General features: G+C 41.4%; 1 protein-coding gene across 6 annotated transcripts in view; it reads right to left on the bottom strand.

The window, feature by feature from the left end:
• Positions 1 to 24,870, bottom strand: part of KCTD1 (potassium channel tetramerization domain containing 1) — a 145,587-nt gene that overhangs the window by 5,138 nt on the left and 115,579 nt on the right. For all 6 annotated transcript variants that reach the window (XM_073331337.1, XM_073331338.2, XM_073331339.1 and 3 more), the window contains exons 3-4: positions 5,311 to 5,455; positions 2,847 to 3,152 (exon numbers count right to left, since the gene is read on the bottom strand). In XM_073331337.1, coding sequence (XP_073187438.1) covers positions 2,847 to 3,152; positions 5,311 to 5,455 — 451 coding nt within the window. The remainder of the gene's footprint in view (positions 1 to 2,846; positions 3,153 to 5,310; positions 5,456 to 24,870) is intronic.

Below are 24,870 nucleotides of genomic sequence, written 5' to 3'. Positions count from 1 at the left end.
AATTGGTGCCCTTAAGACGTCCAGCGATTCCAATAAGGTGGGTAAGGGGAGAGTTGCCAGGAATATTCGTGTTCAAAATGCCCAGAGTGCCTTCTGGGTTCTGGTGATTTCTCGCTAGGGTACACCGCAAGCAGTGTAAGATGGTACAGCAAGGAAGAGCCCTGCCCAGACGTTTCAGAGTCTGAGGTAGCGTCCCATGTCCAAAGCAGAAGCTCATGGTGTTGTTGCCAGAGACCGTGCTGGGGGCTATGAAGGCACCGGAGGATGGGTGAGTACTGGGAGCCCGGCTCCTAGTGTGAGATGAAAGAAGGAGATAACCAGTGGACATATCTGTATTGGCAGGTAACTTCTCTCAGTGCCCCTTAAGCGGTAGAGACTTCAGTTCCTCTGAGATGAGCAGATCCTCCTCCAAAAAGAATTGCTAAGGTGCCAGAGGCCTATGGCAATGGGCAGTTGGAACTGGGAGTGGTACCGAAGTTCTAGCTGCTAAAGAGAAGTGGGAGCTGTTGACGTCGGTGGTAGAGTGGCCACTGAAATATTAGCTCTATGCTCCAAGTGCATGCCACCCAAAGTTAATGGTACTGGAGAGGGAGCAGAGGCTTGAAAGGGTTCTATCTGACTTCTTGGAAGGCTTTAGTACCAGCATCTCAGATTTTCTTGAGTCTTTGGATTTAGATGAGTCCCGATGTCAAGATGGTGCTGGGGAAAGTGCTTATCAGTGCTGTTTGCTGGTAGGCTAATCTGAACAGGACCTCTGCTTAGGTGGTACCGAGACCTCAGTGTCAATGTCTGTTCGACCCTTGCAGGTACTCATTATGGGACATGAGGTCTCCCTGGGATCCATTCTAAGGAGGTGACTTACCCCTTTTTCTGGAGGTTCTCTCAGAAGAAAGGCTCTCTTTTCTTAGGGTGCTTCATCTCTGAAGCAACCTCAGTCACTCCCGAAGCATTGCGGGGAGTGGAGGAAGGACTCGGACCCTACAGGAGTGTGCCATGAGGAGAAGCTTCAATCTTACCTTCCTTTCTTTGTGAAACATGCTTTTAATCTCTGTGCATCTTTGCACTTAGACATGATGTGAGAGTTTTTGAGACACCAGAGACAGCTAGAATGCCTGTCAGTCTGGTGAAAATTCTATTGTAGGTCTGGCAGGATTAGACTCCTGGAGCCACTGGCATACCCCAGAAGTTAAGCCAATGAGGAAGGCCAAGGAGTCAGTGCCAAGGAACCCAGGGTGGAGGCGGTCACAAATAAACACAAATTTATGCAAAATTTAAAAAGGAAAGCAAATATTGAAACAAAACCAAAACAAATACTGAGTAAATAAAACAAAAGAAATAGCTTCCAGGAAGCAGTGGACACCTCAGTTGTTCCAACTCAAGTGGCCGGCATTTTGGAAGGAACTGGAGTGGTGGTGGGTCTGCTCCTCCCTATATACCATTATTCTGGAGCACAAGATTGTGTAGTGTGCAGGCATGGAGCCATAGAACATTGCTGATTCAAATCTCTGGTTGAAAGTGAATGGGCGCACGCACATCTTACAGTGGAGCACCCATAGGGACATATACTTAAAGAAGAATTACTTCTGAAAAATTATTCCTAGTCTGTCTTTAAAAGGACTGACCTCATCTGACCTGGTCACTGAGTGTTACATATGTAACATAGTGATGGGTGAGTGGGAGAGGAAAATGTGTAGGTCTAATTTAGAATTTTTTGCAGATACAAGTATCTCTGTGTAAAGCATTGCACAGGTGCATCTAAATAAAAACAACAACAAAGGTATTGATGAAAATTCCAGAACTGAAAGATACTTTACCTACAAACACTTGTTGAATATGGTGCAGTTGCTAAAAGAAGAAAATTCCTTACTGTCACCAATCCAGGGGATGAGGGAGAGAACACTGCAAGTGACTAGTTTATTACAAACTTACTCTAGATTTGCTAAAAGAAAAGGAGTACTTGTGGCACCTTAGAGACTAACCAATTTATTTGAGCATGAGCTTTCGTGAGCTACAGCTCACTTCATCGGATGCATACCGTGGAAACTGCAGCAGACTTTATATACACACAGAGAATATGAAACAATACCTCCTCCCACCCCACTGTCCTGCTGGTAATAGCTTATCTAAAGTGATCATCAGGTTGGGCCATTTCCAGCACAAATCCAGGTTTTCTCACCCTCCACCCCCCAACACAAATTCACTCTCCTGCTGGTGATAGTCCATCCAAAGTGACAACTCTTTACACAATGTGCATGATTTGCTAACATTTATCTCTCAGGGTTCCTCAGCCATTTCAGGACAGATTTATTTTACACCAAGGCGACTCACTTTATGTACTATTGCTTCTCATTATTTCATAATAAAATGGAAAAAATATCCAAGAACAACAGGAAGAAATCAGCATGTTTCCATGGACCCTGAAATAAATATGCCCCACTTTGTCAGAAGCAGACACATGTCCTCACTGATGTTTCCTCATAGAACAGGAAGAAAGAATAGATCTCACATCCAACACAAAACATAAATGGCAACACAACATGCACCAGGGTGCTCCTGATCAAACACAAAACACTTGACTAACACTGGGGAAGTTGTATGGTTTTCAAAGTAATTTGTTTCAGCAATGTTTGTTCTTTTGCAAGGATGTTTAGGAAATATACATGTGAAATAAGTTAAGGAAGTCAGCCCTAACCTGTGGAACTAAACCTATTCTTACTAGCCACCTCAAAGTCCCCAGTTGCTTTTGCCTACTGAAACCTTCTGGAGTTAAGGTAAAGAGAGTCAGTCCGTTGGCACAAAATCAATCATTGGTCTACTTTTAAAATGATACACTCATGACTTCGTACCTGAACTGAGTTGAGGTGACAGTATCCATTCAATGGAAACCTGATGACATGGGTGGAGTCGTGATTCCAGCCAGCATTGACGGAATTACACATCACGTCGCCAATTTCTGGAAAAACTTCTTCTATCAAAGATTTATCGCCACTCAGCGTAATCCTCTCTCCAAGATCTGGGGCAACACGCACCACCAAGCACTCACAGGACCTTGAAAAACGGCCAGTCTCCCGATCTTGTTTCCATCTTTCCATTTCACCTAGCATGGGCTGGAGCTGAAAATACTTTGCCTCTTCATATAGCAAACTGTAGTCCTGAAAGATATATATTTTACTGTGCACAACTAAATAAGATGCATTGTGAATATACAGTAACTGCTTATTTGTACGGTTATTCTGGCAAAGAGGCTAGGATAGCTCGAGAGTTGAAACCACTTCTACACGTTTCATAGTTACTATATGCACAGTTAAGGAACAAGCAAAAACGGTCTCTTAAAATCTACTGACTGAAATAATACGTAGAAAAATGTTTTTTACTGCTTTTTTTTTTTTTTTAAAAAAAGAAGTGTGTATTATGGAGCACATCAGATTGTCGCAATCCACCTTTCTCTAAATTTTTATCCCCATAGTGATGTCATAAAATGACAACCTCCCTGAACAGATGGAACAGAACTAAATCAGGATTCAGAAAATCCATCATTAGGATCCATCATGTCTTACAGCAATACTAGCAGGCACAGGTATAAGCATGTAAATGAGGAAGACGGCAACTTTTTTAAAAGTAAAAGGATTCAGATATTTGCATAGTGATTTGCATATATTACTGCAGTTTAAAAGTTAAATATTTTGAATATATCCCATTTTGTCAACAGTATTGTTTTTGCTATGTTGCCTCAAACATAATAGAAAATGCATTTTGAAGCATTGCAAATAGACCATATGCTCTTAGGTTTGCTTGCTTCCAAATTTTATATTTCTATTTTGTTGTTGCTGTATCTTTTTTAGTTTAAAGCATGTATTTGGGAAAAAAGTGTCTGGGTGAAGAAAACCAATGTGAGAATCAGGGAAGGTAGAGGAATGTAATGACAACAAAGGAGCAGTAGTAACAAGGTCAATATTGCACTGAAATTGAGCAACAGACAATGCTTAATAGGCACATGATAAATGGATAATTGTCCATCTGCATTTATAATTAAATGAGAGTCATCAACTAACCCAAGCATCTGTCCTGAAGAGGGAGAGCTATTTGCTTTAAACATGCGTCTTTTTAGAAGACTCAAAACGTGACTAGAAGGGACCTGCTGAACACCACAGTGAACGTGCTGTCAAGAGCGTATTTTTTTTCATTTTCAGCAGAGTTATAATATAATTATGTATTAAACTACTCTGCAAGAGTGCACTATTAATGTTATGAAGAAGGCAGCCTTTAGATACCTATGTTACTTAGGCGGGTCTATACTAGATATGTATAAAAAAGGATAAGCGTGTTGATATCAGAGATTATTCAAAAGGTTCCTGCAATACAGCTCTTAAACTGAAACTAATGTTCAGTTCACCAGCCAGGCAAATTAATTTTCCTGCTACTTAAACAATTAGGGCCAGATTTTCAAAAGAGCTCAACAGGTTACATGCATTTAAAGATGAACAAAAAGTTATACAACATTCTAAACTGCCTTCCATGTCATCTTTCCTATCCCATCCTAATGTCATGCCTCCTTATGTAAGCATGTAATGGCGGAACACAATGCATACTCAGATGTACATTCACAGGGAGAAAGGATGATAAAGATCCCTTCTGAGCCAATCTGTGGCCTCTAGTTTGCATTTCACTGATGACCCTCCCCCCACACAGGAAGTTCTAAGATTTTCACAATTTTCATTAAAAGAACTCACTCTCTCTCAAAAAAAAAAAAAAAAAAAAAGCTTAGACCAGACTGATAAATATCTGGCTTAGATAATGGGGTTGCAAGAACTCACCCTTGATTTCTCAGCAAAGATGCTAAGAACAAGTCACATGTGTCTCTCTCAGAGGTTAAGGGAAAATGAAACTCTGCAGTTCACCCATTATACACATTTTAACGTTATTTACTTTTGGCTGTCAGGACTCACACATCATTCTTCCAGTGTCAACCTGTGATCACAGGACAGAGTCCTTTTAATTGAAGAAGGAGAATTGATGGGGAACCCTCTGCAGAGGTCATATAGTTTAATGCATAAGCTATACTATGTTACAGTCAGGAAGGCAAAACTTAGCATTAATACCATTCAAGAAAAGGCCAACGGATGTCACTTTAGTGAGACAAACCTTACTTCTGCCAAGTGACTAAAAGCATTGTCAAATGCTCCAAAACCCACTCCTGCCTCGTAGACTTTTAATTACACTCCTAAATGTAGTGTAATTACACTCCCACTCTGAGGAGTGGAGACATTTGCAGAATAATTTCAAACACACTTAAGTCACTTAAAATCTCACCTTGAAATCATCAGGAATTAGGAGTTTTGATGTTCGTAGAAAATTCAAGATATATCTGAACATTTGCCCATCTCTGTCAATGAAATAGTGCTGCTTGAGACTGTCCAAAACAATAGGCTCCGTGCCATCAAAAAGCCTTCCAATTCTGGAGAGGAAAAGAGGCGATCATCAAGGTCAAATTACAAACCACATTTTAGCCATTAACTACCAACATTCACATGAGCAGTTCAATGCCTTCACAGTAGTAGCTCCTTGACTTCAGTAGGACTATTTTTGCATGTAACTACTACTCAGTGTAAGGGCTCCAGATTCTGGCCTTTAAGGAATGCTACTGCTTACTAGGGAGAGCTACATAACAGAAATTGGAACTTCAAGACACTTTTGTTAAACCATGTACAATTAAATAAATTATACGAATAGTGGGTGAGGAGATTTCATAGTAGAAATTTAATGTGATTGTAACAGGTGCCTATTAACTTTAGAGCAAGCTACAGGCACTTTTGTTCACCTTTATAACATCCCCCTCTCCCAAATCTCATGTGCTTAATCTTCCCGCAACATTAACCTTTAGGTCTGAAATTTTCTAGGTTTGGTGTCTAAGGAAAATATTTTTTTGATGGGAGAGGGGAAGAGGGGTGTAAAGTTTGAGCTAAATCCCTCATGCTGTGTTAGAATTTTTTTCAAAGAGAAAGAGTGAGTGCGCATGTCCGTACATTTAGTCACTAAAACTCACCTAAGGTCACTTTTGTGAACAGAGCTGCATCAAATATTGCATAAGTCTGAAATGTTACATGGACAGTTTTCAGGGAGGAAAATCGGGGCTTTGCTTGATTTGCGATCCCACAATTTTAGAGCCCTGTTGCAATTTGCTGTATTCTGCAAATTCTACCTTTTCATTTTCTTAATGAAATAAAGGCTCATCTCCACACAATTTTTGTACCGATTTATTTATATTGGTTTAAAGCTGATCTAGCTAAGTCAATGCAAGCTCCTAATGTGGAAGTTATACTGGTACAAAAAAGGTATGTATAAGCTATACAGGTATAAGCACCTTTATACCAGTTATAACTGTCATACCAGGAGGTGATACCAATTGAAACAATATTGGTTTCCAAATCAATAAAGTTAAACCGGAACAAAAACTCTGTACATCTGGCCAAAATCTCTTTTTCCATTTGGAATATACAGTCACCACATGTAAACTACAGAGACTGTTTTCATACTAAAATAGTAATAGCAGGAACAACCATCCCCTCCCTCCCCCGTCCCTAACTATTAGATCTCAAATAACTTCCATTGTTGTATGCAGTGTTGTTTTAGACGTGTTCGTTCCAAGATATTAAAGCGACAAGGTGCGTGAGGTACTCTCTTTAATTGGACTAACGTCTGCTGGTCCAATAAAGAAAAGGTCTGCATAAGCTCAAAAGTGCGTGTCTTCACCAACAGAAGTTGGTCCAATAGAATAAATTTCCTCATTCACCTTGTTTCTCTAGGTAACAAATAAGACAAACAGTGTAAGCATTTCGTGATCATAACCCACATTTAAAATCTATTCCATTTCAAAATTATACAAAGAGCAATAAACTGACTTTAAAATGAATCACATACCAGTACAGAATAAGTAGCAAATATCTCAGTGACATACACTATATTCAGGCTAGGATTCAAATTTAACCTGCTTTTTCTGATCAGCTTGGAGAGATGACAACTTGAAGAAAAACAGAGGACCATTAACCTTAGATGGTCATTTAAAGTTCTGCAGGAAATGCCCTAGGCTGAGGTAATCATTGTTATTACAGTTGAGTGAATAATTTGTAACACATAACTTACTGAATGAATTCTGCTTCTTTCTCTTTCAAGAAAGATTGCATAACAGGAATAAAAATAAATGATATTTTAAAAAATATATACTTTTAATTTAAAATCAGTTTTGCTAATTTAAATTGGATTTTTTAATTTAAAGAAAATACATTTTTCTTTTTAAAAACTAATTTAAAATTACATTTGAAATTATGGCAATTATAAGCTATTAAAATCAAAAATTAAATAAAAAAATATTCAACAGAACACGTTTGCTGGCAAAATTTTCAAAGAAAGTCAAACCACTGAACTGGTAAAAGCTAAGCACCAGAAACTAGAATTTGCCGAAATGCTCAACAAGCCTGTGCCAGCAGTAGCCTCTTCTGCAGGCACAGAAAGAATATTTTCTTCATTTCAGTTTATTCAACTACTTCAGTTTAGTAATTAATTCATTTAAAGTTCAGAAAGCAGTTTAGAGCTGAGAAAGCAGGAAAGTTTGTTTTCCTTTTCTAATCTATGAATAAAAACTAGATATGAGAGGATGAGATCTACTAGTTCTAAAATCTTGAAGGACATGGTGACCAGAAACAAATCAGTTTACTTTCTTTATTTAATACATCAGTTTTAAACACAAAATATGTTTTGATAAACACTTTCCCCCTTCTGTATTCAGCAGATTTAAGGCACTTTTACTTAACTAATAAAAAATATTAAAATGCTGTTTTTGTGCATTTTGATTGAATTCCAGTTTCTACCAAATACAGCTTGGCATAAATCATGAGTAAAAAATTTAGTCATTATCTAGTAAATAAGAAATGTGTCATTCACCATCTTTTAACACAATAAAATTGTGTAAGTTAAGAATCTGAATAAAATATTAAGCTATATAATTGCTTGCATCCTCCTGGTTAGCAAAAAGATGTACCAAATTTAGTGTAAGATCTATATTTAGTTGCAAATCAATATGTGTGAATAGTTATAAACCAATGAAAATAGTTACATTTCTGAAAATAGCTATGAAGTACAAATGTAAAACAAGATTTGATTTAAATCAATCCACCCTGGGCTGCAACAGCAATTTTCTATTCATAATTATTCAACAAACTTGTTCATGCATTTTATTTACTATTTGGCTCACTACTCAAAAATTCAAGTTGCGACTGGTCACACAATATAGATTCTGTTCACTGATTTGATGAGCATAATTTATAGCCAGGTTTGTGACTGTTTGCGTGAAAGTGTGCTGGTGAAAATATGCCTTTAAAACTCACTTTCATCATCATTTTGAGCCTGTGACCTTAGCATTCACACTGGAATGCACAGTGTGTGTAAACATGGCTAAGTATAACTTGTTTTTATCATCCAATCAAATTGATATTCACAAACAGCGTTTTGCAGAATGGTTATTTTAATTAAATATTTGAAACCGTATGGTTTTATTTCATTATTAATTGGTTAGGAAATTACAACTGGTAGCGAGGACAGAATCTGGCCTGCAAAATTGTTAACTACTGACAATGATGACCCAGGATTAGAAACAGAGAACCCAGCTTGATTTCAAGTTGTGAGGTTGAGTCTGCTGGGTTAGAAAAGCTGTATTAAAAAGTAGCACATTTGATCTACAAGTCTCTTAGAAACAGTAAACATGGAACCCCAGAGTGCCATTCTTATAATTACTTTCCAGAACAGAACCAGACTTTAATATTAATAGCGAAAGACTGCAAACTCCAGTCAGATATATTTTTGTAAGAATTAACAGCTACTTCATTTTTAGATAAAATTTGCAATTTTTCAATTCCCCTCCCTCAAAAATCAAATCAAGGGAGGGGCTTCTGAACATTGATCTGATAATGTGTGGAACGGGAGCCACGAACTTAATGCCCCTAAGCAGCAACTGCAGCAGTTGTGTCTAGGAGCACTGCGCTGTGCTTGAGATCAAGGAAAACGCTCTGTTCCCTTCCGTCCTCCCTCTGCATTCTAGCTTCCTTGGAAGCTGAGCAGTAAAAATCTTTGCCGAATCTTGCTTTGCAGACACTGCCACCTCCCAGATACCTGGTAGGTTCAAGCAATGCCTGCTCTCCCCCACCTGTGATAGGGCTTAGAGGGCCCCTTCTAATATGCTGGTTTACAGCGGAAGGGGGCAAAGAAGGAACATTTATTTTACAGTCTTGTCAGCTGGGCCTCCTCTGTTAGTGAATGGTAACGGACAGCTCTTCATCCTACACACACTTTAAATATTATAAGGTATCTGCATTCTCCTTGGGAGCTGCTCTGACAACTTCTGCCCTAAGTTATTTGTAATGCAGGAGCATCTAGGCTCCAGAGCAGGATGAAAAATCATGGAGCAGGTCCCCAAGGAACCAATTCTGAAGCACTTAGAGGAGGGGAAAGTGACCAGGAACAGTCAAAAGGATATAGAGGGCCCTAGACAAATTAGAGGATTGGGCCAAAAGAAATCTGATGAGGTTCAACAAGGACAAGTGCAGAGTCCTGCACTTAGGATGGAAGAATCCCATGCACCGCTACAGACTAGGGACCGAATGGCTCGGCAGCAGTTCTGCAGAAAAGGACCTAGGGGTTATAGTGGACAAGCAGCTAGATATGAGTCAACAGTGTGCCCTTGTTGCCAAGAAGGCCAATGGCATTTTGGGCTGTATAAGTAGGGGTATTGCCAGCAGATCGAAGGACGTGATCATTCCCCTCTATTCGACATTGGTGAGGCCTCATCTGGAGTACTGTGTCCAGTTTTGGGCCCCACACTACAAGAAGGATGTGGAAAAACTGGAAAGAGTCTAGCGGAGGGCAACAAAAATGATTAGGGGACTGGAACACATGACTTATGAGGAGAGGCTGAGGGAACTGGGATTGTTTAGTCTGCAGAAGAGAAGAATGAGGGGGCATTTGATAGCTGCTTTCAACTACCTGAAATGGGGTTCCAAAGAGGATGGCTCTAGACTGTTCTCAGTGGTAGCAGATGACAGAACAAGGAGTAATGGTCTCAAGTTGCAGTGAGGGAGGTTTAAGTTGGATATTAGGAAAAACTTTTTCACTAGGAGGGTGGTGAAGCACTGGAATGCGTTACCTAGGGAGGTGGTGGAATCTCCTTCCTTAGAAGTTTTTAAGGTCAGGCTTGACAAAGCCCTGGCTGGGATGATTTAGTTGGGGATTGGTCCTGCTTTGAGCAGGGGGTTGGACTAGATGACCTCCTGAGGTCCCTTGCAACCCTGATATTCTATGAAACACCCATTGTCCAGGCCAGTGGTTTTCAACCAGGGGTCTGGGGTCCCCCGGAGGGCCATGAACAGGTTTCAGGGAGTCCACCAAGCAGGGCTGGTATTAGACTTGTTGGGTCAAAGGCAGAAAGCCAAAGCCCCACCACATGGGTTTGAAGCCCGGTGACCCAACACCCGCCATCCGAAACCTGAGCAACTTAGCTTCGGAGGGTTTCCTCTGGCTCTATATGCAAAAAAAACAAACAAAAAACAACAATAGTTGTGAGCTGTGGAGTTTTTATAGCATGTTGGGGGGGCCTCAGAAGGAAGTAGGTTGAGAACACCTAGTCTAGGCCCTCTACAAAACACACAACACATGGTCCCTGCTCCAAAAAGCTTATGATTTGTCATCAAGGCAGCGCTCCCCCAGCCACCCTAAGTCCCATAACAGAAATTGCAAATTTTACTTTAAAGTAGTAATTAAAAAATTATGTGCATGAAATTACACACACACACAAACCTAAACATTAAATATTGAAAGAGTGTAGGTAAGCCAAGAGCCATCCTTTAACAATGCTGTGAAGTTTTTGCACTTAAGGTTTTGAATAGAATAGTGTTTGAATAAACTCTCACCTATAACTCAGCTTGTCCTTCTGCTTGGTCTGACATAGAAATTATAATGCTTAAATGACATCAGTCTGCTAGCATGAAACAGGATTTTGAAGTTATGTTTATTAGAATTTCACTTCCAACGAAAGATAGGAAGATATGGTTTCCACCCCATGCTCCCTGACAATCTTGGTTTAAAAACACACAGTTGATGATCAGCAAAGATAGCAAAAAATTTATGACAAATTAACAACAGATGAATGGATTTCAAAATACGGAAGCGGTTTGAAGGTAGCTTGCAAAGCAAGTTGATAATAATATACAGATTTAGCCAAATAGCAAGGGTGAAGGGTAAAAAAAGCTATAGTACATTTAGAGGAAAATGTGCTTAAAACATATTTAATTAAAAGTTAGACTGGAATTTTCTGTATATAAGGAAAATTAACATCCCATGGGTTGAAAAGGTGACCATCAAAGAGCAATAGTTAATTCTTCTGGCTTTAAGTATCATATTCCACAGACAGCAAACTATTGCTTCTAAGGTTGAAAAAAAAAATCTACTCTAAAACTCAACTTCAAACAGAGAGTTTTATTTGCAGAGCCTAAAACCGGCACTATTATTTTTGGAAAGGAGGGATGGGACACAGAAGAGACCAATCTTTTACTCTAGTATGTACTTTAGAGGACATTTCCCCCACGAACAAGCACACAACAGAATTTTCAGTCTGTGATTCTCTCAAGAAAATCCAGACATTTGAGCAATGGAAGGTGACATTACTAAAAGGAACACCTGTCTTCTTCAAAAAACAACCCCCAGTTTGGCTGTTAAATGAAAAGCCTTGCTGATACCCCGCCTGCAGGAAAATTATAAAAAATTGATTTTCTGCTAGTGTCTTGTGCCTCAGTAGAGAATTCAGGGAAGAAGAAAAAATGGCCAGTGCCAATGAAAAACAGAACATTGGCACAGATTTCATAACATAACATAATACAATCCTGCTGATTGATGATTGGTGACTTCACTGGATTACAGGTGACAAAAAATCCTCTATACTAGACAGAAACATAGGAGGCTGAAACAGAAGCAAACACTGATTGTCTACAAGTATTTGGATCATTACATTACTTTTGGTCTAAAGTAGAACGAGCACAAAACAAGGACTGCAGAACGAAAGTATGGCATGCAAGTTTATTACTGAATATACTTTTGTTTCCACCGACACTATTAACTAAAAAAACAAAAAAATCAATCTGACTGAAAACTGTATATGTTCTATTTTATAGACAGTACCGAAGATTATTATGACAAAACAATAATGGAAAAAAGTTATTTCCTTTGTACGTCACAAGATTTGTTTTATATAGTCATCATCACTGTTTTCTCTTTCCTTTGCATCTTGCACAGAGAATGGGGAAGAGGGAAAACTGCAAGTTAGGAATGCAACTGTTTAAGCCACAAAACTGGCAGGCAGAATCCACAGGCGGGTGAGTACAATGAACTACTGCAACTCTTTTACAAACTGTCTAGATCTCAAGGTGACTGTGTCCCTTTACCAAAGGTTTTCCCTTCACAGCCTATTTTCTCCTTTTGCTTGCTCCAGCAATGAAGTAATAATCCTGTGTTTATGACACTACAGCATGCTGATGGTACTGACTGAGGCTTCATGATCAATATTAAAGATTTCTGCTGGAGAATAAAAAAAGAAGGAAGAGAAGAGCTGTGAAGGAGCAGAGCACTGATGAAAATAATTATCTCATTAAAATTAACATATTGGATGGTAAAAAATTTCTTCAAAAAAAGCATTTAGGGACAAACCATACTCAACCTTACTCAGGAGACTAGAGTTACTGGAGTCACCTGAGTGAGCACAGCATAGCCTTAAAAGATAAATGGGTGTAAGTTTCAGTATCAAATCATTTTGGGGAATGCTTACGTACAGTTGTTTTGAAGTTGGTTATTGAGGCAGTGGATTATTGGCAATGGGTTTTTATTTCTGCTCAACCATTATATTAGTTCATGTCATCTTTATTAATTTTTTTGTAGTTCTATTTTGTTAAGTGCTCAAAGACAATTTATGTAAGAGCAAATTAGAAATCAGGTCTATTTAAGTGTGTGTTCATTTCATGGCAGTTTAGTTTTACTTCCTAGTAAGTTTAAATAATATTTTGAAGGGTTTTGTTTGTGTTTGTTTGTTTGGCCATAAAAAGATACTCTCCTAGAAGCTAGCACATACCAAGGGACATTCACGGCAGAGAGAAATGCGCAGCTAGACTATTTAAGCTTGGTACAACCATATGATCCTGAGTTTTTAGTTGTTTTACAGTGGACTGCTTTCATCTCAACAATCTGCTTTTCATCTCACAGACATTTCCAGAATGACTGAATGCAAAGGGAGATTTGTCTCAATCTGCATGACAAAGATGCCATGTAAACATGAAGCAACCACAGAAATGTGCATTTTTCAATGACAAAATACACAACATAACTTTAACCAGATAGTCAGTTGTAACCCTTCACTGTGAATATTACGCTAACCCTTTCTATTTTAATCATCTCTGCCTCTCTATGTATAACTGAAGGTTTTAAGTTTGAGAGTCCTGGAGATCTCCTTGGAATAGATAGGTCTTACATTATTAGATTGACTAAAGCTTAACAGAAGAGGCATGAATGCAATAAGTATAAAGAGACAGAGCAGTGAGGGAACAGTGTATTAAAAACTAACTACCCTAGAGATGAAGTTTGTATAAAAAAGCCAGCAGAGAGCAAGCAAGCATCAGGTCCAACAAGTCAATTATGGACAGGAAAGGAGTATTAAACACCGAGATACATAGGTCCTGCCGCACCCCCTGGCTTGAAGTGGTTTCCATTATATACAGGGCTTACAATTTGGTTCAGTGGCTCTCAGCACCCCCACTATACAAATTGTTCCAGCACCCCTGCTGAGATATACAAGAAAATGTTATAGAGAAAACTCAGGGGGAGTTTTTAAAAGAATTCTCTACAGAGACATCTTGCTAAAGAATACTTTACACAAAGGCCATTTCAAACATTGTAGGATTGTTATTTAAATGTGGAAGCAAAAGAAATATCGAAAGCAAAGGTCAACACAGGGGGCTATACAATTCTCATTAGAAACTGAGATAGATTCAAGATTCAAGTGGCAAGTAGTCTTACATGCAGAATATAGTTTGTAAGCCCCAGATCGGGAGATCTGAAATGATGAGCAAGGTGAAATTATTAGGGGACACATCAGAGACAATAAAATGAAACAAGGCATTTGCTATAATCTGCCACATCACAAGCAGCACCTACAGGAGACAAATGCAAACAAAATATTTGATAAAATGAACTAGTAGAACTAACCCACATGGACAAACTGTCACATTAATTGGAAAAGAATAAATTGAGCCACACATTTGTAATCACAACAGAAGAATGCGCCATATCTTAGAGAGAGAACAAAAAAGAAGGACTTTTTCATTAGTTTTGGGCAATAAAGACAAGACTGGAGATGTAGAGGTGAGCAAGTAACTAAGTTATACCAAACAGAAGAGGAAAGTTGGGACACAATACTGGAGCAAATGTTGGGGAGAATTCAAGTGGGACGAAGCAATAACGGGAAGAGGCCCCTCCCAAAAGAAAACCGAAGCACCCTAGTTTCTAGCTGCTTGATAAATAGCTTGTTTTCCTTGAGAGGTCAAATCCCTAGTGTCACCGTTTAACACGTGATCTACCAACCTAGGACACTGACATCACACTGGCAATAACCACCTAGCTGTGCCTTTATTAAGAGCTGAGGTTCTTGATTCAGAAATGTAGATCCAAGCATGAGTGTTGAATGGGAGGGAAGCTCTGCTACTTCAGAGTCACCAATATGCTGCCAGCTGCTAATATCCTGGCCAAACTAAAATAGTGTTTCACTCCAGATGGTGAATTTACTTACCTTTAGTTACCTGAAGTAGAGAAAGTACAGCAATTCTCTTTGGCTTGTGTGACATATTAGTGCAAAGTTCACAGGTAGGGGTGTAGTAACCAAGATGGAAGAATTTCTAGTAGAGGTAGGCTGCAGAAAGTAGGCTCTGTACAATCGCTACAGGGATATTTCAAAATGCTTGTGGCCAAGTAAGGGAATATAAATTTACTAGCTCTGATGCCCATTTGTAGAAGTGAAAGGAGTAGATGGGAGGGGATGCTAAGAACTAATGATTCATGGCTGGAATACCACATATGTGGGCAGAAGGAAGCCATCTCCCACAGGCAAGCCATTAAATTCAGGGTAAGGCCACAGAGCAGCATTCCAAAACTTTAGGTGATGAAAAAAAAAAGTTTTGCTGAGTTTCTTTTGGTTCCCATTTGAGTTCCCTCTCTTGCCGCCATACATTTCAGTCAGTTTCCATGTGTGCCGTAGAGATATAGAAAATGCAATATAGGAACAAAAGCAACAGGATGTGCGACCTGAATATATACAATTACCCTCTAAACTAGGCAAGTAAGTAATCTAGGGGTACATTCTATACTCTGCTATCTATGATCAGCTCTCATGCTCTGTCCCCTTCCCCACTAATTTTTCAGGTTTCCTGCACACTGGATCTAATGAAGAGAAGAATAGAACCAAAACCATAAGGGTCCACATCGCCTATAACACCTGTTATCTTGCAAATATGCCTCATAAGTTCCTCATGTTTTAAAACACATCAAAACATTTTTTCATAAAATTGCTTAAACTGATCAATCATGCAAATACTTTCTCCAGCCACATTTTTGTAATCAAGTTCCTTTGGCTACAACAACATTTCACAGAAATTTTAACAAATACTCTGCTTGCCAAGAGAATTTTACTAAATTCAAATCCAATTCCATTGAAGTGTGTTATTTAGAATATAACTTGAGGGAGGCTTCTTATTAACTTAGTAACAACCACCATGTCCTTTTGCCCAGGATATTACCAAGTTATCAGGAAGTACCCTCCAATTATTCAAGTGGAATGCCAAATTAGCTACTTTGAGGCTAATAATTTGTGAAGGGTTTCTTTTATCAGGTTTATGAAACAGAAATTTAGATGGACAAGTTTGTTGCCAGTGTACACAATACAAAGGATGGTAGGGAAATAAGAGTGTGTACTGTACAATTACTGAAAATCATCAAGCAACCGAGTCATTAACAAATAGCATCCATGTGCTCTGGCTAGCTGAGACTATTCTATCTGGTGTATTTTAGGATATTGAGCCACTTTTGCAATCATTGATATTATAACACTGAACTGTACTTCAGAAATCATATTAAAAAAAAACAAAACTTGGTCCAGTCCCCCTCTCATCTTAGTTTACAAAACTTGCCTTTAAAAAATATACACATGAACAATGTCTATCTTTAAATAGCTTCAACTCTTGCACACTTAACTTCTACATTGACACTGGAGAGTTAATGCTACTAAAAATGAAAGCTAAAAGAGAGTAACAGTTACCTCTGAATCAGCAAAACCACAAAAAAGTCTAAAATTCAAGAACAGTAGATAATTCAGAGTTAAAAATAATGCTTCTCACACAGCATACACAGACAACCCTGACTTTGCCCCTTTCGAGGAGGATATTAAAGAACTGGGTGTCACACTGCCTCAGGAAGAAGTTGTGCTGGACACATAAAATGACAACATTGGTAAGAGAGCCATAAAGAACTTAAGTTTCCTTGTTCCTAGTGCCATGATTCTGTTAACTGGGGCTGCCTAGCCACTCAGCTAGAAATTCCGTCTATTACTATTTAAGTAGCAGTTTCCTCTCACTAACCATTTCTTCCTCCTTTCCTCTTCTCTAAAGAGGAGCTTCTACAGATATGGCAAGAATGCACATTCCTTTCCTGTTGTAAATTACACAAAACTGTGTCCACAGTTAAACCCATGAGGGTAAGATTTTGCAACCCCTTAGCTCTGTGCAATGGATCACAAGCTTGATTTAGCAGTTTATCCTATAGGATTACCCCATAATGGAGAAAAAAAGCCACCTGCTGAATTAAGGCTGCAGCAAAGCCTCTCACTAACTAGCAAATCAAACCAACAAGTAAGGAACTTTTAAAAACCTTCCCTGGTTAATCCCCAAGCCTCTGCTCTAGAACTGGCATGCAAGCAAAGATGATATTGTTACTCAAAGAATTGTTTCTTGTAGAGCATAAATCACAACAAAAATTACATACTTCAGCAAAAACTAGCCAACCAGTTTAAAGGTCACGCATTATGCAAATTCTTATTACAAGAGGATCTGGTAGCACTGCCTTTTATTAAAGTTGCCCCATACCTCCCATTATAAGACCCTGTTTTCAGTTGCTTATAATTTTGCCACTCTTTTAACCGTTTAGGCTGAAATTTTCCACACTGGGTATCTGCCTCCAGCTGATTTTTTTTTTTTTTCAAATTTCACCCAAAAACAGTTCAGCCATTTCTGAGAAGGGGGCTAGGGAAAATATGTTGTTTTGTCCATGTTAAAAACCCTGGCAAACTTTATTTGAAATGCTGTAGTGCAGGGGTGGGCAAACTTTTTGGCCTGAGGGCCACATTGGGGTTCCAAAACTGAATGGAGAGCCAGGAGGGAAGGCTGTGCCGCCCCAAACAGCCTGGCCCTCACCCCCTATCTGCCCCCCTCACAACTCCCAACCCATAAAACACCCCTCCCCCCCTACTCCTTGTCCCCTGACCTCCCCCTCCTGGGACACCCTGCCCCTAACCGCCCCTCCAGGATCCCACCCCCTCTCCAACCCCCCTTGCTCCCTGACTGCCCCAACCCTTATCCATACCCCCACCCTCTGACAGGCCCCCCAGGACCCCACCCCCTATCCAACCCCCCCTCTAAAGCCCCTTTCAGAATGTGGCCCAGCGAACATGGGCGGAGGACTCAGGAGGAGCAGGTGCAGCCAGAGAGACGCGACGGTTTCCCCTTCAAAGCACCGCTTCTCAGTGAGTGCCCCTCCAGACCGCCCCTCAGTGAGCACCTTCTCTGGAGAGCCCCTCCAGAGCCTGGAATCGAACCCAAAATTCCTGAGTCTCACCATTCCTCTACTGTCAGCAACTATCTGTGAAACCCACTGGCAAAGCAGGTCCTCGTCACTACTGAAGGTCCACACAGAGAATGACCACCTCAGCTACTCTGTTAGTTCAAGTAGTGGAGGTCTGGGCAGTGGATCTAAAGGTTCCAACCCTGCTGATGATCCATGTGGGTGTCAATATGATGCCACTGAACGCAATTTGTTTTTTTCCAGTTTGCTTTTTTAAAACCTTGGAAAATTATACCCGCCCGCCCCCAGTTAGAACATTAAGATTGTAAAATCAAACACTCAGAAGTTAGAAAATACTCAAATTAAGGATTGTTTGCGCAACCCTAAATGGGCCCTCCTGTGTGCTTGCATTATGATACAGTCTTGAGTTTTGTGATTGCATACTATTTTTCCCACAGGACCCTGGCCTCCTTCAGTGCACAGCATGGACGCATTCTGGGGATGAATCAGGGGTGTGTAGCGAAGAAGGCGGTTGTCTGTAGGACCCCTGATAGAACTCACTGGCCCTCAAAGGAGTCTAAGGAGTCAGTGGATACTGCCCAGAACCCTGCACCGATGAATAACTTCACAAAGGATCAGAAATAGGCCCCACAATTGCAGAGCACTGCTCCCTAACCCCAGTCCAGCTTTCTCCTCCTGGAGCGATGGACAGTCATCCTAGCCTGCACCAGGAGGCTGACAAGGTGTCTCACAACTTTGGGGGACCATGGGTGGGGTGTGCATAAATGAGATGCAGGGAGAAATGTAGCCAGAACCTCAGTAAGCTGAAACGGGATGCAATCTGATGCACCCTACACAGAGGGGTAACAGGGTCTCCCTTTTGCTGAAGAAAGGGCAGGTGCTGCATTAATGAATCGCACTAGGTACACACCTGTGCTCACAGCGCCGTAGAGGAGCTGTCAACTAATATCCACGGCAGGTCATTGAACTGGAGTAGAGTACAGACTGGCCCACCAGGGTCCCTCCTCAGGTGGCAGCAGGTCCCATCAAGTGGTGGGCCATGAGGCCAGGGAAGCAGGTGATGTGAAGCACAAGTGCGCACAGATGTTTTCTGGGTGCGGTTCTGAGGCAAACCAGCTGGATATTTTTCAGCCAACTTGGGGGCATGTCAAGTGCGGCTGGGGAGGCTCGCAGGGCAGGGGCCCAGTTATGATTTCAGGAAGGTCGGGGTAAAGGGTAGATGGGGAGCACCCTCCCACAGCACCCACTTGAAGAGAGAGAGAAAAAAGTAGTGAGAGGCAAGGCTGCTCTCACCTTCTCGAGCACACGACAGGGGACAGTGGGACATACAGGGTGGGCACCCCCATGCCTGGCTGAGCACTGGTGGGCAGGGGGAGGAGGGTCCACTCCACTCAGTCCCTCTGATTGTAGTCTGGGAGGCCTCAGATTCTGCTGGCACCAACCAGGACGACCCTGCGGTGCACCATAGGGGACTCTGCCACCTGTGTTGGAGTGAGGCAGGGCACTTCAGGAAGAGAAAGGAGGGTCTCCTTGTTAAGGCAGTTGAATGCTGCACTGGAGAACTGGATTTTATCCCTGCCTGTGGGGCAGCATTCATTTGTGATGCTGAGCATGTCACTTAAACTAAACTTTTCACATGTGCTCACTGATCATGTGTTTTCCATTTTTGGGTGTCCAACTTGAGACCCAGGGCCCTGATTTGCAGAAGTGCTGAGCATTCCCAGCTGCAATTGACAGTAGCAGGAGTAGTGCTTTGAATATCTGAAGTCCTACATAATATTACTTAGGCTGAGCAATCACATTCTCACCTCATAGTGGGCACCCAAAAATAATGGACATGTTTTGGCCTTAACTGCTCTCTGTATCAGTTCCCCTTCTGTAAAACAGAGTTTTACTCTCATCTCACAGAGATGCTGCGAAGACAAATTAATTAATTGTTAGTGAAGCACTTGGCTATTCTACTGCTGAGCACACGAGGAAATTAATAATTCTGTCTTCAGAACAGGGGTTTGAATAGTGTGCAGTAAATCAGGCCTTGGGCCACATAATGAACAATGAGAGAAAAACAAATATTGAATAGCTGCTTATTAATTGATCACCATCCATTCTATGCACCAAATGAAGCAGAGGTACTGTTGAAAAAATAGTATGCAATCACAGACCATCATAATGCACATACATAAGGGCACCAAAATAAGGTTGGGAAGGCAGCCTTAATTCTGGCATTTCCTAACGTTTTAGTGCTTCATTTTGAAACCATAATGATGTTTTGATAACTTGTATGTATAATTTTATTGAACAGAAGCTGTAATGTAGTGTATATATTTTATTATATTCTTTACTCTTTCCCACACTCTTATAGTGTTACTTAACTTCTCAGGGCCATAGTCCACCAACCCTTACTCATGGTGAACAGTAGCTTACTCTACTGGAGCGTAAACTCTTTGGGGACAGGAACTACTTAGATGTAGCAGTATCTAAGAAGCTGGGGGTGGGGGAGAAGAATATTACCTATACACAAGTAAGCAATAGAAGTTGAAGAGTCTGTCTACACGGTGTGTGTACTGCTATAACTATATCAGTTTGTACCCATTACAATGAAATTTACATGCTCCCTAGCAAGGCCACAACTATGCTGGTATGAAGTTGCTTAGATCTGACTAACTTATGCCTGTACGCAGGTTAGTTCTGATCGTATTGGTCCCAAGATATTAGAGAGATAAGGTGGGTGAGGCAATATCTTCTACTGGACCAACTTCTGTTAGAGATTTTCGAGCCACACAGAGCTCCTTCTCAAGTCTGGGAAAGGTACTCTCAGCATCATGTGGTTATGGTGCTGTAAGGCTGGGAGTAAAACCTCTGTATGGCTCGAAAACTTCTCTTTCTCACCAGCAGAAGTTGGTCCAATAGAAGAGATTACCTCACGCACCTTATCTAACTTATTCCTGTAAATTTACAAAAATATGCTATACTGATAAAGTACAACCTCTAGTGTGAAGGCAGTTAACTTTCTCAGTTAAAAAAAAAAAGTCACACCTCTAACCAAAATATTTAAGTCAATACAAAACCTGTGAAGACAAGGCCAAAAAGTTTCCAGACACAGGAAATTTCACATCAGAACAAGTTATAGAGCAGTTACAAGCACTAAGTAGCAACTAATGCATGCGGTAGAAGTGTTGGTCACACCTGCATCCTGCTTATAGGGGAGGTGAGAAATACAATTCTAAAAAGCATATAGGTAAATGTTTCAGCTGACAAACACATACACAAAGCATTAGTTTTATTGTTTATTAGGTTAGTTGCTGTCATGTGTGTATACTCCCTACAGCAGTACCTTTCCCTATTGAACTAAGAAGGTATTTGTGCAGGGGAAGGTGAAGATGGAAGAAAGTTATTTAAAATAGGAAAGAAAAGAAAATACAAATTATGAAAGCAGTAACATGATTCATAGACCAGTTACTGGACAATAGTGAGTGGCCAGGTGAGCTGATATCATTAAGGACTTGTATGCAGGGAGAGTTATTCAAGAAAACTGTTCCACATTTACTCTAGAATCAGAGCATACATAGATGGCATTAGAATACTTTATTCCTGTCATAAATATAAAGGGAAGGGTAAAACCCTTTGAAATCCCTCCTGGCCAGGGGAAAGCTCCTCTCACCTGTAAAGGGTTAAGAAGCTAAAGGTAACCTCGCTGGCACCTGACCAAAATGACCAATGAGGAGACAAGATACTTTCAAAAGCTGGGAGGAGGGAGAGAAACAAAGGGTCTCTGTCTGTCTATATGCTCGTCTTTATCGGGGATAGACCAGGAATGGAGTCTTAGAACTTTTAGTAAGTAATCTAGCTAGGTATGTGTTAGATTATGATTTCTTTAAATGGCTGAGAAAAGAATTGTGCTGAATAGAATAACTATTTCTGTCTCTGTATCTTTTTTGTAACTTAAGGTTTTGCCTAGAGGGGTTCTCTATGTTTTTGAATCTAATTACCCTGTAAGATATCTACCATCCTGATTTTACAGGGGGGATTTCTTTATTTCTATTTACTTCTATTTTTTATTAAAAGTCTTCTTGTAAAAAACTGAATGCTTTTTCATTGTTCTCAGATCCAAGGGTTTGGGTCTGTGGTCACCTATGCAAATTGGTGAGGCTTTTTATCCAACATTTCCCAGGAAAGGGGGGGTGCAAGTGTTGGGAGGATTGTTCATTGTTCTTAAGATCCAAGGGTCTGGGTCTGTAGTCACCTAGGCAAATTGGTGAGGCTTTTTACCAAACCTTGTCCAGGAAGTGGGGTGCAAGGTTTTGGGAAGTATTTTGGGGGGAAGGACGCGTCCAAACAGCTCTTCCCCAGTAACCAGTATTAGTTTGGTGGTGGTAGCGGCCAGTCCAAGGACAACGGGTGGAATATTTTGTACCTTGGGGAAGTTTTGACCTAAGCTGGTAAAGATAAGCTTAGGAGGTTTTTCATGCAGGTCCCCACATCTGTACCCTAGAGTTCAGAGTGGGGGAGGAACCTTGACATGGTGGCATAGTGGTGGAATTAACCTGAAATCATTTTGAGATCCAGTTGAGATTTTTTGAACTAGAAATACAGATTTTAAGAAGGAATTTTTTTTTTCCTGTGGAAAGGAAGTCCAGAAAGCAGCTTTGAAACTGAAAGCAGTTTGTTTTTCTCTGCTTTGTGGCCAAGCAGAGACAAAAGGGGATTATCTTGTGAATTGCAAGTTTTCTTTGCCTGGAGGCAGGGTACTTACCTCCTGCAGGGAAATTCACAGTCTTCCAACCCAGAGGTTTTTTTTTCTTTTCTTCCTAAAAGTAAATAGGGGGTGTGTGTTCTACCCATTTGCTTTTTCTTTGGGCTGGGTAAGCAGGTTTCCAAGTAGTTGGAGGTTTTTTGCTTTAATTTGGGCCCAGAGCAGAGACGAGGGAATTGTCTTTTTCTGTAGGCTGACAATCACTATCAGAGAATAGGTATTCTATTCCAGCACAGCAAAATTTTACAGCCAAGTTTTGTTTGTTTATTTCTAAACCTCGGGTGTAAAGTTAGTTAAAAACAGAGAGGTTAGAATGACCAAATCCTCAGCTTGACTACAGCTGGAATTAGCCAAATTTCAGGCTGAGGAAAAACAAGGGGAACATGAAAGACAGATAGAACTCATGCGGCTGGAGAAAGAGGTACAGGAGGCTGCCCACAAGAGGGAAATGGAGGCAAGGAAGCATGTGGAGGAGGAGAAGGAAAAAGAGAGGAAGCATGTGGAGGAGGTGGAGAGGATAAAGGCCCAGCAGAATATACCAACAAACCCTAGCAATCCTTCTCCAGGTACCACTTCCCATCCCAGAAAGTTCCCCACCTACAAGGCAGGTGATGATACTGAGGCCTTCTTAGAAAACTTCGAAAGGGCCTGCCTTGGGTACAACATCTCTATTGACCAATACATGGTAGAGCTGAGGCCGCAGCTCAGTGGACCCTTAGCTGAGGTGGCAGCTGAAATGCCTAAAGAACACATGAACAAGTATGAACTGTTTAAATCCAAGGCGAGAGTCAGAATGGGGATAACACCCGAGCAGTCTCGTCGGAGGTTCCGAGCCCTAAGGTGGAAACCAGACATGTCATTTACCCGACATGCCTACCACATTGTGAAACATTGGGATGCCTGGATATCAGGAGCAAGTGTTGAATCTCCAGTAAATTTGCCCTTCCTAATGCAAATGGAACAATTCTTAGAGGGTGTTCCTGAGGAAATAGAAAGACACATCCTAGACGGGAAGCCCAAAACTGTAATCGAGGCAGGAGAGATTGGAGCCAGATGGGTGGAGGTGGCAGAGAAGAAGAAAACTGGTCGCAGTTGGAGCGGAGACCAGAAGGGACCACCCCAGACCACACCCTATTACCGGGGGCCGCCCAAAGCCCCACCTACCTCCCAAAGAACCCTCCAGACCCCTTATTGTCCCACCACCCCGTTCTCCAGCAACCCTCCTTGCCCCAGTGACCCGTCAGCTGGACGATGTTTTAAATGTAATGAGCTGGAGCATGTAAAGGCCAACTGCCCCAAGAACCCCAACAGATTACAGTTCATTGCACCGGAATCACACCAGAGGTCCACAGGCCCAGATACCTCCCAGATACCCTTGGAGCGGAGGGAAACTGTGAGTGTGGGTGGGAAGAAGGTCACCACGTGGAGGGACACCGGAGCACAAGTGTCAGCTATCCATGCTTCCTTAGTGGACCCCAATTTAATCAACCCAGAGATCCAAGTGACGATTCAACCCTTCAAGTCCAACTCTTTCGATTTGCCTACAGCCAAGTTGCCTGTCCAGTACAAGGGCTGGTCAGGAATGTGGACTTTTGCAGTCTATGATGATTATCCCATCCCCATGCTGTTGGGGGAAGATTTGGCCAAGCATGTGAAGCAGGCCAAGAGGGTGGGAACGGTCACCCGCAGCCAGGCTAAACAAGCCGTGAGGCCTAGCTCTGTTCCGGAAACTTCTATCAGGACCCGGTCAGAGGTGATGGACCTGGACCCCAGGCCAATGTCTGCAACAGCAGTAGTGGATCCAGTCCCAGAGACCCAGACGGAACCAGTCCCAGAACCGGAACCAGCCGAACAACCAACACCAGACCCCGTGTCAGCACTGAATCCAGTACTTGCAACCTCAACACCAGAGGGCCCCACCGAACCTGAACTGGCAGCAGCCGATAACCCTACACAAGAGGCTCAGCCGGAGCCTGAATCCCAACATAGTGCACCAGCGGAGAGCGGTTCACAGTCAACAGAAACAGCTCCTCCTATATCGCTTCCAGAGGGACCAAGCCTATGTCCCCAATCCAATGAGGGACTGATGTCTCCAGCATCAAGGGAACAGTTCCAGACCGAACAGGAAGCAGATGAAAGCCTCCAGAGAGCTTGGACGGCGGCACGGAGCAACCCACCGCCTCTCA

This window comes from Lepidochelys kempii, chromosome 2 (assembly GCF_965140285.1).
Source record: "Lepidochelys kempii isolate rLepKem1 chromosome 2, rLepKem1.hap1, whole genome shotgun sequence".
Classification (NCBI taxonomy): domain Eukaryota; kingdom Metazoa; phylum Chordata; order Testudines; family Cheloniidae; genus Lepidochelys; species Lepidochelys kempii.
This window is presented reverse-complemented; position numbering and strand designations above follow the sequence as displayed.